The 13,269-nt window shown below is 44.1% G+C and overlaps 1 protein-coding gene across 1 annotated transcript; it reads left to right on the forward strand.

Annotated features, from left to right (window-relative positions):
- Nucleotides 1-1,104: 1,104 nt before the first annotated feature.
- Nucleotides 1,105-13,269, forward strand: lepr (leptin receptor). Its single transcript, XM_068743926.1, has 20 exons — nt 1,105-1,119; nt 1,237-1,289; nt 1,419-1,631; nt 2,776-2,893; nt 3,284-3,447; nt 4,255-4,403; nt 4,617-4,758; nt 5,949-6,109; nt 6,193-6,292; nt 6,550-6,649; nt 7,568-7,767; nt 7,883-8,037; nt 8,557-8,710; nt 8,846-8,928; nt 9,013-9,226; nt 10,280-10,486; nt 10,588-10,671; nt 10,772-10,865; nt 11,172-11,247; nt 11,341-13,269. Exons 2-20 carry the CDS (start codon nt 1,250-1,252, stop codon nt 12,163-12,165), a joined length of 3,279 nt encoding a protein of 1,092 aa, XP_068600027.1. The 5' UTR covers nt 1,105-1,119; nt 1,237-1,249; the 3' UTR covers nt 12,166-13,269.

The following is a 13,269-nucleotide window of genomic DNA, read 5'->3' on the forward strand; positions in this document are numbered from 1 at the left end:
TCTTGTCCTCCAAACGCTCCTGGTCCTGATGAGGCTGATTCACGTCCCCCTAATTAATGAATCAATTAATTTAATGCAAGAGAATGGTGAGTGCTTCTGCTCCTGAATGCGCTGTTTCATGATGGGGGGAACCTGGAGCTGCTCTTATCAGTCAGATATCTGCCTCTCAGAATCACTCTTATATTTCTGCTTCTATAGAAACATTGCAGTCTCAATCCATTTGGTCTGGCTTGGCCAAGAATTGCACGTGTTTTTACGTGTTACCCTTGTCTCTTCCCATCACACCACAGGCCTTCTTCTAACTTGCTTCAAATTGTTATCAGCCGATGAGGCTTCTGAAAACATTACCTCTCTCTCTCTCTCTCTTCAGTGAGATTCACCCCAGCTGAAGCGCCGCTAGGCAATGCTCTCACCGTGACCACTACAATGTAAGTACTTCAAGCACGAACAGCAGGGCAATCGGCTATGAATGAATGAAACCGCATTGGTGGTTAGATATTTGCCGTTTGGATCCCACTCAGACAGGCTTGACATGGAGGTTTGGAGGTGAAGATAAGGCCGGCTAACCTCCAAAGAATGGATCTCTGTTGGAATTTGCAATTCACGATTGTTAATCAGCACAGTTGGTTTCTAATCGGATAAAATATATCATCTAATTAGAAAACAACCAGAGGGTTCATACGTCGTTGACATTAAAAGTTGCAATTCTCAGAAAAGATATGAGCAAGTGAAAAGTTTCTCCAGAGGCCCCTGAACGCAGCATGGCCCCTGAACTGCAGGCATCTTGGGCTGATGACAGTGCAGACATGCATGCCTTTACTTGTAGTCATTTCCTACCTGGGGAGTTAACGCCTACTACCTCTGCTGTAGACATCATAGGATGGTATATATATATTGTTATTTTTTTTTTGCAGAATATGCCAAATAGTTGTCATTGGACATTGATTGAGTGATTGATATTGTGAAATATAGAAGCCAATCAAAAACACCTAGACGTGGAAGAGCCATTATTTACATGATGTGTTTCATGCCCAGCGTGAAGTGATGCAACCGTCGAAGAGCTGACAGAGGTATGCGCTCTGTGGTTGAAATGGCAAAGACATAATGAAGATGATTAAGGTATCGGTACAAAGACGTGGGTCAGAGCCCATGAAGTGTTTGATGTCTTGCTCAGTTTAAAGCTACAGCCTCTCCGTTCATCCCTCCGTTGCTCACCCCCTCTCCATCCCTCCACAGGCTTCGGTCTGTGATGTTGACAGCGCTGATTCATATTTTCCTGACGTCCCAGGGTGAGTTCAGCATCCATGAATATAAGCTTCAGATTGCTTAATGGATTAATGACAAACTCAGGCATACTCTTAATGTTTTTTTTTAAAGTGAATTATAACTTTTAGGATCATCGCTGTCTCTCCCCCCAGCAGGTGTTTGGTGTCTGGAGCGGGATCAGGGAACCCCCTTCCTCTCCGGTGCTGTGAACCTTCCATGGCGGGATGATCTGTGTTGTGACTCGGTGGAGGAAGATGAGTCTCATGCAGCGCAAGCAAACATCTCTCAATCGAACCCACGGCGTTATCGACGCTGCAGCTTTAGGAGCTTAACAACTGGATCATCCCCTCGTGAGCTCTCGGGCGGTAAGACATGGAAAATGTTCCTTTTACGACTAATTGAACAAGTTCCAGCTTTAAAGGCAACATGGATTTAATACCATGTTTCCTCCCACATGAGCTGCTGCTCCTCCTCATCCTCTTCCATAGGCCTTTTTTCGTGTGTGTGTGTGTGTGTTAGCCTACACTTAAGCCTGCAGCTAATGTGCACATTCCAGCTGGTGATTTCATGCTTTTCCATCTGCGACTTGAGACAAGATGGAACAACATCAATTCAGCGTGAGGGAACAAGCGCAAAACAGTTTGTTCAGAAGCAACAAGTTAGGTGTGCAATGTGCTTCCTGCTCATGACGTCACAGAGCCTCACAGCGCTGATCGAGACCCCCCCCCCCCCCCCCCCCCCCCAAAGATGTGCAGACAGGCTCATTACATTTGATCTGTCGGCATGTTTTTTTGATATAAACAACAAACTCAACTTGACTTTTACTAGTCTTCAGTCTTGAAGAACGGCAACCTTGGTTCTCGGGGAAAAAAAAAAAAGGAGTTTAAAATGCATCAGAAGTCAAACTGATTTTTGGAATTCGAACACAAGAATGGTGTCTGTGCAATAAACGAGACAAACGACTTCAACTGTGGCTCTTCTGACTTAAAAACGTCATCGGGGGATCATTTCAAGCAAAGAATCACTATCGGTGTAAAGGTGAAGATGGAAGTGAGGCAATATAGGGAGGTCTTTAGGGAGGTCGGTAAGATTCGTTTGTTTGCATTGATCCGCTAGCGTCTGTGACGCATCTAAATCAATTGTTATTAGCAAGGACCTTCCAGCTTCATGTCAGAGTGACAATAATTAAACAGAGGAGTGAAAGGTCTGCCTCACGGCCCCTGACAACTTCACGAGTTCACCCTTTCTCGCTTGCTTCTTAATCTTTGTAGTTTCTCAGAATATATATTGCAGCATATATATTGCATGTATAGGAATATGGGTTCCTGTCTGTTCTATATTGTTAATCCGGAGGTGTTTCCCTTCATTTCTGCTTGCAGCTTTGATATTTCACTCTTTAATTTAGAGCAGAGTTCTCAGAATGTTAACTGGGCTTTTTCTCAGAAGGCTTCATTACGCCATCGCAGTTGCCTCAGGCTAAAATGCAAATGTAATCTCTTCTCTTCTCAGGCACATGTTTGGACATTCTGTGCAAACTTGATGAAAACTGGGAACATTTAACTTGTGACCTCCACTCATCAGTCGCCGTGGAAAGCGGCCCCCTGGCAATTAGCTTACAGCGTCTCCAGTGAGTATGGAGCTGCACCCTTTTATTATTTAGCTGTTTCTTTCCTGTCCTAGGTGAACAGGTTTGTGTGTGTGTGCGTGTGTGTGTGTGTGTGTGTGTAAGTGTGATTCTGATTTCAGCCCTTCCCGACTCCTCGGTGGGGGGTTAAGTATGTGTTTACTTTAAACAGCAAAGGGGAAGCTGTATAATAAAGCACTGCTTCCAGGCTTTTATTGTGGTGGGAATAGAGTCACCACTCATCTAACGGACGCTCAATTACATTGTTTTCACTGTTGACAAATGTTGTAAATGTCTGCAGAATTCGACAGATTGGTTTAGCGACTTTCATTTTCTTTACTCTCTCTACTTAGTTCAGTAAATGACAAAATATTTTTAATCTGTATTTCTCAGGCCACACAATGTTGCACCAGATAATCCTGTCGTCTGTGAAGCAGAGGATTCCTTTATGTGTTCAATCGCCCTTGACACGACGAAAAGCTTTGTCACCGTGGTAACGGTCAGCATCTCAGGCGCCGTAGCTCCGCCGGTTCCGCTAAGAATTCCCGCCTTACCTGGTAAGAAAGAGGATCTATTACCAGAGTTACTTTGCAGTGGCTCAAGTTAAGAATATATTTAAACAAACCTCGGTCCAGTTAGATGAAGCATCCACTCCGGAGGAGGAAGAGACACCAGTTCTCTCTTCCTCCATTCCTTAAAGAATGGTGTGAGAGTTTTATGCACAGTTACCTAACTGGGAAACGGCTTTGTCAAAGCCGGCATCCTCACACTCACACGCGCAGAGGCGACCATGCAGAGCCCCCACCTGCTCATCAAGAGTGTTAACCGTTTACGCAATCACTCGCACATCGCCTCAGGAACAAGGCAACCTGAAAGAAAGATGGCTGGATAATATTTTTACGTCATGCAATCATGCATTAATGGAAACAATGCTGTTCAATGTTTATTATTTTATTACATTTTCCCACATTCAAAAGGAGAGAACCTGGACAGAGAAGAAATAAAATATATTTCAATCAGTTTCACAATGTCCACGGCAGGCAGAAGTCGATGTGTTTGCAGCCACTGTGAGGTTGCGTCACCATTCCGCTTGAGTGCTGCAAAAACAAGGAAAGAGCTGCTCAAAAAGATTCAACAAGAACCTGGAGTTCTGAAAACTGTTCAAGAAAAAAGGAAGCTAGACAAACAATAAATTAATCATTTTATTGTAGGTCCAACCAACCAAAATGACATGTAAAAAAAAGGGTCTTTCTAGCATCAATGCAGTATCAGCACCACTGGATGAGTATCCTGTTGGACCTCGCTTGTTTTCACGAGTTATTTCTGACATCAGGTGGTTTACTTTTTGCGATCTTTTTCTGCAGTGAAACCAAGTCCTCCAGTCAATCTGTCACACACCCAGACCATCGAGGCAGAACTGATTTTACGGTGGCAGGACCCATTTGACTCTGGTACCGGTCCAGTCAGATATGAGGTCCGTTACTCTTCCAACACCTCTCATCCAGCCTGGCAGGTAACTCTCATGCACACATCATTCAGTTATTCTCAGCCTTGCTTCCTGTTTCAGTAACGGCTACAGTCGATGAGACGCCGCCAGTCATTAATCAGTCTTTTAGCCGAAAATGAAATGGATTCAGTCATCGCTTTCAAGCGTGAACATGTCCTGCCATGTCTGTTCTCGTATTCGTGCGCCACGTGTTGTCAACTCCCTTCCTGCCGTCTGCAGATGGTGTTTGAAACTGACAAGCCCAGGTCCTCTCTGGACCTTAAACCCAGGCTGAACTACACCATCCAGGTTCGCCGCTCCAGCTTGGACGGCCCCCCAGTGTGGAGCGACTGGAGCGAACCCCACCACATCTACCTGGACAGTAAGTCCCGTTTTGGAGGAGATAGTCAACGGGGTCGGATAGAGCGGCGCGAAAACTGAACAGTGTATCTTCACAGGGCCGCTAGCATAGGTTAGCTTCGTTTAGGAAAACATTTTCTTTTGATCTTATTTAAAAACTTTTTTTTTTTACGTCATTCAACAAAAAAATAAATAAAGGTGTTTAGGAACATCAAATATCTAAAGGCATTTTATCATTTGCTGTGTTTATCAAGCGATTGACAATGAAAGCAGTCCTGCCTGTTATGTAAATGTTTGTTCACAGTGTGACTCAAATATTTACTACAATTCCTAATTATTACAGGCAAACATGCGGCTGAAATATTCCTGTCAAAGTTGCTCCAAGGAATGGAAATCAACATAAGTCCTGGAACAAATTAGAAAAAAGCATTGTCATCACTTAGCAACTCAGAACTGAAACAGGTGAACTGAGAGGTTATTTGAATATTTTTAATTTCAGCGAGAGGCCCAAAGGAATCCAATTATCTCTCAGGTAGATTTATGTTAATGCTGAGTTCCACTAATTAGCTCAAGCTATTAATGAAGAGCTCATTCTCATGGTTAGTGGATCCATGGCAGTTGCACAGCGTGACACAATGGTAAAAAGAAAAATGTCACATGAGAAAGAAACAATGCAGCTTCTCAGGCGCAGGCTTCTTCAGATTTTTTTTTTTTTTTAGATTAGTGACACCAAGACTTCAGAAATGAGAGCACGAAGTCTAAATTATCGTAATCTGTCAGAGAGTCTCACTGGCAGGTTGTTGGTTCCTGCTCTGCACCTTCACTCTGCAGCAACTAAATAAGATGTGAACATCAGCCCAAGAACCCAACCTGGAGGCAAGGAAAAACTTCCTTTTATCAGGCAGAAACCTTGAACAGAACCCAACACTCATATTGGACGGCCATCTGTATTGACCAAGCCAATGCAGAGACGCCAGAACAGGAGAAATGTGTTCTCTCAGTTTGGTTCCTGTCAGAACACGAGCTGCTGCGTTCTGGATCAACTGAAGATCTTTAATAGAGCTTTTGGGGCAACCGGACAGGAATGAATTGCAGTAAAATATGTAAAAGAAATCAAACGTGTGTGTGTGGAAAAAATATTCAAGAGCAGGTTTGCCTAAAATATTTGAAAATGTTTCAAAAATGTGTCTGTGTGTCTGTGTGTATTCCCAGCCGTGACTTACATCCCTGAAAAAGTGATTGTGCGACCGGGAGAGGATGTAACGGTTTATTGCGTGTTCAACGACCACAACGTCAACGCAAGCATGGCCGTGTGGATGCTCAACTTCAAACAGCAGCTGAATCGCAGCCAGTACCACCCGGTCCACCAGTGGGTAAGATGACTTTCCTGTGTACTTTCAATAAAGTACAGCCTCCGTCATTAACGCCATCAATCCGGTTTACTGTCCCAAAACAGGTCAGTGAGATCACGGTGCGTCCTTCAGAGACCCAGATGTATGACCTGCTGCAGTGCACCCGGGAGTGGAGCATCCCGTACAGCCAGATCTTTGTAGAAGGTGAGCGAGCAAGTCCAAAGATTGCTTAATGTAAAAAAGAAATATTGCTAGCAAAAATGTATTTATTTACATTTTCAAGCAGTCGTGGGAGTTAAATGTCACAATGTGGACACTTTTTATGACAGTTTTCCACTGCAGTGGACAAAGACAGGAAAAGACAATGGGAACCAGATTAACCCCGGTGCTCTGGGGTTACCTCGGGTGAAGCTTGTTTTTGTTAATCGTATTGTACATGCTTTTCTCTTTGCGTGTATCAGGGGCTTCCATTGACATAAACTGTGAGACGAACGGCGATATCGACGCCATGGACTGCAGCTGGAAGAACACACAGTTGACGAAACTCGAATTCAGGTCAAGGTAAAGCAGTAATTTCCGACGTTGAGATCTTAGAACTCAGAACTCTTTGTGCTGAAAGGTCGGAAGCCACTGAACACATTGATAGATGGCAACATAATTGAATGCATCCTGACAGAATAAACGTTACCAGGAAGGATATTCAAGCTATAATTAAGTGTCATTGGCGTTGCTTCCCTCAGAACAATAGAGAATCTCTATACCCAAACCCTGCTAATTACACTGATGGCATAATGTAGTTATGTATTCCTCACGAACTGACTTCATGCGGACAGCTCTTGTGCAACACGGCATTGTACTTTTGAATTTACTCCAGTTCTCCTTCGTGTGCTTTCCATCTAATTATGCATCTCTGAATCACGAAAACTGTTTATTTTGTAGATTTATTAGCTATTTTAATTGGTTATACTGAGAGGAGTTGATAAATTATCATAAAATATATATTAGAAGTTTGGTTTATAATTGTGCAATCCAGTTTTCTACATCACAGACTTTATTACGGTCATTATCAGGTGCAATAAGTTTGCTATTACATCCTGTCATATCATCTGGACTTTAACTCCTTACATTTCATATTTATAGTTTTACCTATTTTGTGTTCTTTTGCCATTTCATATTGTTATCTTTATTTTGTTCAGTGCGTACATTTTTATTAATATTTAATATTAATATTTCTGTTTTGTAATTCTTTGGAGCAACCTGGAATCAGAATCAGAAAAGTGAATGTGGTGGTGAGAATGTGCCGAGGACAAGCATAGAGTAGGATCTTTAACATCTTTAGTCCTTGACTACATGACATCAATTAAATTAGTGTCTGTCAGGTCATATGAAGAGGAAAGAAAGGAAATAAAAACATGTCTCACAGAACCATCAAGACAAAATCGACAAGGCCATGGTTTGTTGATTTTGTTTTTACCATAGGTGGTCTAACCTTCCGTGTGACATGATGGAGGAGAGGGAAAAATTGGGTGAGGAAGTCGGGGAAATGGGTCCCGCCTGCCTGCAGGAAAGCTGCACCATCCAGCCTCTCAGGATGAACTGCTACAAGCTGTGGCTGGAATTTCCGTACCACCTGGAGCCTATCAGGTCTAAACCCATCTACCTGTCCCCCATTGATCATGGTGAGCATCATTTAAACTTTTAAAAGGAGATCATTGCCGGATTAAACCAGAACATAACGGCCAAACGTAGAAACGTTTGATACGCATTTGTGACTCTTCATTTTTCTCCCTCCAGTCAAACCTCACACAGCCATGAATGTGAAGGCAGTGAGCCGGAGCAGCGGGGTCCTGACGGTCATGTGGGAGCCTCCGTCTCTGCCGGTCGAGGGTCTCCAGTGTCGGTTTCGGTACCACTCACCATCTGCTTTAAGAGCTCAGCCGGAGTGGAAGGTCAGTGGATTGTTTCAATGTGTGCGCTTGTATAAAAAAAAAAAAAAGATTGTCGGCGCTAATTATGCAACATTTTCCAATACTATGGACATTTGATTGCGATTTTTGGGTAATTAGCCAACAGGGCAAATGCCACAGGGCAATTCACTGCTATTTTGTAGTGGAAAAAACAACATGGTTTAATAATTACCTTTATGTAAATTTGTATCCATCAAGACCAATGAAACCTCAGCTGGTCAAATAAAAGTCTTGTATCTGTTTAGGTGGAAATGGTCACTTTGACATTAGATGGTCACTAGGGCATTATGGGATTGGAGTCCTTATTCCTTCTGACTGAGAAATTCTTCATGAAATTAGGTGCTTAAAATAAATCAGAAAAAACAAAATATTGTCATGAAGAAGTAATTTTCTGCAGGGAGGGAAGGGATGGAAGAAACGGATGTGTACGCCACAGATCAGACCCTTCTATGTATTTCCCTTCATTCAGAACAAATCCTAATAGAAATGTCACTCCTGCAGGTCCAGAGTCCGGTGCGGGTGCCGTGGGCGGAGGTCGCGGTGCCCAACATGTGTAGGGTGTACGTGGTGCAGGTGAGCTGCATGCACACCAACGGCACCGGCTACTGGAGCAAATGGAGTGACTCCATCTACTCCACACCTCAGAACAGCAGAGGTGCAGTAAAACACCATCAACTCCACTCCTGAACATTTAAAATAGCTCTAACGATTTTAGATAACAGCTTGAAGTCTGCGTGGCACCACCTGTAACACAAAGGTAAACGTGGTCATGTGATCATCTTCTCTCCAGCTCCTGAGCATGGCCCTGATTTCTGGAGGATTCTTCATGACGATCCACACAGAAGCCAGACGAATGTTACTCTGCTCTTTGAGGTACGCAATATCGCTTATATTGAAATTCCCATCCTCTCTGTAGGGCTCGTCATTAAATACGCCATCTTTTCTGCTTCTCCTCAGCATGTACATGTATCAGGACGATCTTACTGCGTGGACGGATTTATAGTCCAGCGCCAGGGATCCAGCGGATCTGTGACGAGGGAAGAGATAGAGATGGCATCTTCGTACAGCTTTGAGTGGAACCAGATGCCCCAAACTGTCACTGTGGAGGCCTTTAACAGTCTGGGGAGCTCCACTAAGAACATCAACATGACGCTGGATAAACAGCGCAAACGTGAGTCATAACATCAGCTTGAGTTTTGCCAAACTAGGATTGATTTTGAAGATGAATTAGTAATAATTAGCAACTCTGGATTACCTATATGGACGTGTCCCATTTTCAGTCGTATATTTCTCAAAGCCTGTTTGTTGAGCTGAGAAAATGTCTGTTCATTTCCCACTATTCTATTTTATGGCATTAGAGTGCACATCAAAGCTGCAGACCTCAACAGCCCTCCATTTAGGCATTCCACTAACGGCATGCGTGTGGAGGGCCCAAAAGCTCTGATTGCTGCTGCTGTCATTAGCTTCACTGTGGAGTTAAGAGGTTTTTACCATTAGCTGCAGCACAACAGAGGACGGTGAAGGTTAGACGTTTTGGAGACAAGGTCAGAGAGACCAGACTTCGATGGTATGGACATGTCCAGAGGAGAGATGGGGACAATATCGGTAGTAGGATGCTGAGGATGGAACGGCCAGGGAACAGGGCTAGAGGTCGACTCAGGAGAAGATGCATACAGGGAGGACGTGAGTGTGGCTGGTGTTGGGGAGGACGATGCAAAGGACGGGGTGAAGTTGAGAAGGTTGATTTGCTGTGGCGACCCCTCACGGAGCTAGCCGGAAGTTCAGTAGTAGTAGTTCAGTGCTGTATTTGTTTCAGACAATCAGAGAGGTCTCGTACTCAACGGTGCGCTATTGATTGGTTAGTTTGTTGCTGTGGTGACCCCTCATCTTTCTTATCTAATGTTGAGAATTGTCAATATATTAATGTGAGTTAATGGATTTTCTAAAAGTGGGGGGGGGACAGGGGGGGAACTCATCATGCACGGCCAATAATGAGTTCCTTTTTCACTACTTTATTCATGTTGATAATGATAATGATAATCCGGATCACCACGTGAATCCAGTTACGTGGGGAATGAGCTGCTTGTCGCAGTCCTGCGCTCGCCGAGCGCTTTTCTAGTTTAATCTTTTATTAATAATGGAGATTATATGTTTTGTAGTAAACTTTGTTTTGTCCTGTTCGGTGTGGGATTCGCCTGAAGGCATCGTTTTATTTCTTTTTCAGGCCGCTGTTTGCGTTCGTTCACTGTTCAGGTCATCAACAGCACCTTTGTCTCACTGTCCTGGACCCTCCTGGACAACAGCTCGCTGCCCCTTTTCATGGTGGTCCAGTGGTCTCCTCAGAGGCAGCAGCACTCCGATCACCACAAAGACCTGAGTAGAAACACTTGGGCCCGATTGCCCTATACCGACCGTCCCACCTATTTGAGAGGTTAAATATAATCTCTTCCCTCTTTGCTCTTTTAAATATTTCTTTCCTCGGTGTAAATAGTGTGCTGCTTACTCATCCAGCAGCATTTCAATGCATTTCAGGTGATTTCTTTGGCTCTGAGGAGTGTGGCTTCTACTTATACCCAGTGTTTGCAGATGGAGAAGGAGAACCGATGTATGCGCCAGGTATGCTCCAGGAAACGCCAACATGTTTCATAGATGCACCAAAGTACTTTCGCTGTTTTATTAATACTACTACTCATTTTCATTGTCTAATTTATTGCAGCCACCAGAGGAGACCCTGCAGCCTACCTGATGCTGATGATCATCTCCTTCCTCGCCATTGTTCTGTTTATTACCTTGGTCCTGTCGCAAAACCAGTAAGAGCTCCTGACAAGAAACATCTGATATTGAATGAGTTTAAGCTGTTTCATATCATTTACGCAAGAGCTGCCCTAGAAAATGCACAGTCTCTCCCAACCTTATTTACTCGTGCACCGTCTGCATCATTAATAACGCACCAGAATCATCTGAGGTCCAGTCTAATTTCTTCTAACCTTTAGTGTGACATTTAATGGGTCACCAAGGTGTAATTACGTGTGGCTTTAACTGATGAGAGTTTGGGAGAGTGATGGAAAGACAACGGCTGCAGATCAGACTTAAATATCTGCTGCATTTCCATCCAGGATGAAGAAGTTTGTGTGGAAGGATGTGCCCAATCCAAACCAGTGCTCCTGGGCCAAAGGACTGGACTTAAAAAAGGTACAAATAAGAGTTTATTCCCTGAAATGTGACTATCGTCTAGGTCGTATGTTTTCATATGCATCGTGTATATCTTGATGTGTGTTTTTGCAGGCTGATACCATCCATCACTCGTTCAGGCCTCCGGAGGGACTCCCAACCTGGCCTCTGCTCCTTCCTTCCGAGAACATCTCCAAAGTCGTCATAGTGGATGAGGTCGACCTCTCCGTTCTGACGACGGCTTTAATCCAAGCCTCAGAGGTTGACCCGCCCCTAGATGGTGGGGTTCCCTCTTTTGCCCCTCATCTGGAAGCTTTAACTAATTCAAGCCGGGGAATAGATCAGTTACTGCTAGACCGCCCCCCGGCGGACCCGTCCCCGCCATACAGCCGAGAAACCTCTGCCCAGTCTTCAGTCACGTACGCAACTGTGCTGCTCTCCGATCCAAAGCAGGAGCGACAGCCGCTTCATCCCCACTACAAGGATGGCAGCGGCAGCAGCTCCAGCGATGAGGGCAACTTCTCCGCCAACAATTCAGATATTTCCGGATCTTTTCCCGGCGGCCTGTGGGATCCGGATGACCCGCGGCGCTCCTGCTCCTACAACTCCGTGGAGGAGCTTTCTGAAACATCTGAGCAGGAGGACGAGGAGGCAAGAGAGGAGAAGGATTTGTACTATCTAGGGATGGATTATCCAGCAGAGGACGGGGAAAGCGGTGAGGACGAGCAGACAGAAGCGGAGTCACAAGCAGAACTGCTCAAAAAAACAGTTTTAAACAGAGAGGACGGTTCCGTGGAGTCGGACCCTTTGCTCCGACCCGTGGGCTCGAGCGAGCTGCTGTTGACTTCACCACCTGGCTTCTCCCTGTACCTGCCTCAGTACAGAACTGCCCAATGCACAAGGACGTCTCAGACGCAAGATGTCCAACCCCAGCTGTGATGCTCAGACAGCTTAAAACGCTTTGTGTCACAGTTCAGCATTAACCAAAGCGGATTTATATACTTTCTGCATACCCAATTCTGGATCTGGAAAATGTAAAATGCCTCGTCTCACATTTGATTGCAAATCAATTTCTATCAATGCTGCTGTTGTGATCTTCAGGGGGGAAAGTACCTTGTTTGGGGGCATTTATAAAAAAAAATTGGGGGGGGCTCCAACATGTGATACGTAAACATATTTAACAAGTGATCACGGTTACACAAACGATGTGGCAATGCTGTGTGTGTCCACGTCATCCCGTGTAGAAGGCCAGTTGTGTTTCAGTCTCTGCTGAGATCATTAAGCCAAACTTCAAAGAAGTGGAGAAAGAAGGAATTAACCCTCAAAAAGCTAGAGCAGGAATGTTTTCTTTACTTCAAACCACATTAGAATGTGAAGCGAAGGTCTTGGATGATGCCCTGAAGCCACTGGCGTGACTAACTAAAACCGGTTACTGATGAAAACAGCAGGTGATTTTTGGTCATGGACTTTGTTTTGTATTTGTAAGCCGCTTGCATAACATCTGCACGGAATCACTGACCCATCAACCCAAAGGCTGTCCTTTTTGTACTGTGTGCTGTAATGTGTTTGAGACTTGTGTGTCAAAAAATGTGATGGTATACTATTTTTTTATGGGTTTGACCATTAACATAAACACATGCTGTCTGGTGTAAGTAAAAGATTAAGCCATAATATATATATATATAAAAAACCAGGGGAAGACAGGAATGCAAAGTTCTGGAAAATGTCAAAACACAGTTTGTAGGTATTGTACATTGAGATCTTCTGTCTATTTTTCATGTTGAAAATAAAGTTCTTGCGGTCTGGCTTGTGTGACAGATCTGTTCTGTAAATTTGAATTGTTCATCACATGAAAACGAACAAATATCCGTAGAGGGAAAAAAGCCTCTATTGATCATGGAGCTTGTTCATGACAGCCAGTTGGAGTTGTCAACCACGTCGCCATCTTTTTTAACCGTCGGTGAACTTTGTTCATTTAGCTGTGGAGGCAAAAAGGCCAGAATGTAAGAAAGAAAAAATCGATCAACACTCTTTCAACTGTTA

This window comes from Brachionichthys hirsutus, chromosome 9 (genome assembly GCF_040956055.1).
Source record: "Brachionichthys hirsutus isolate HB-005 chromosome 9, CSIRO-AGI_Bhir_v1, whole genome shotgun sequence".
NCBI classification, from domain to species: domain Eukaryota; kingdom Metazoa; phylum Chordata; class Actinopteri; order Lophiiformes; family Brachionichthyidae; genus Brachionichthys; species Brachionichthys hirsutus.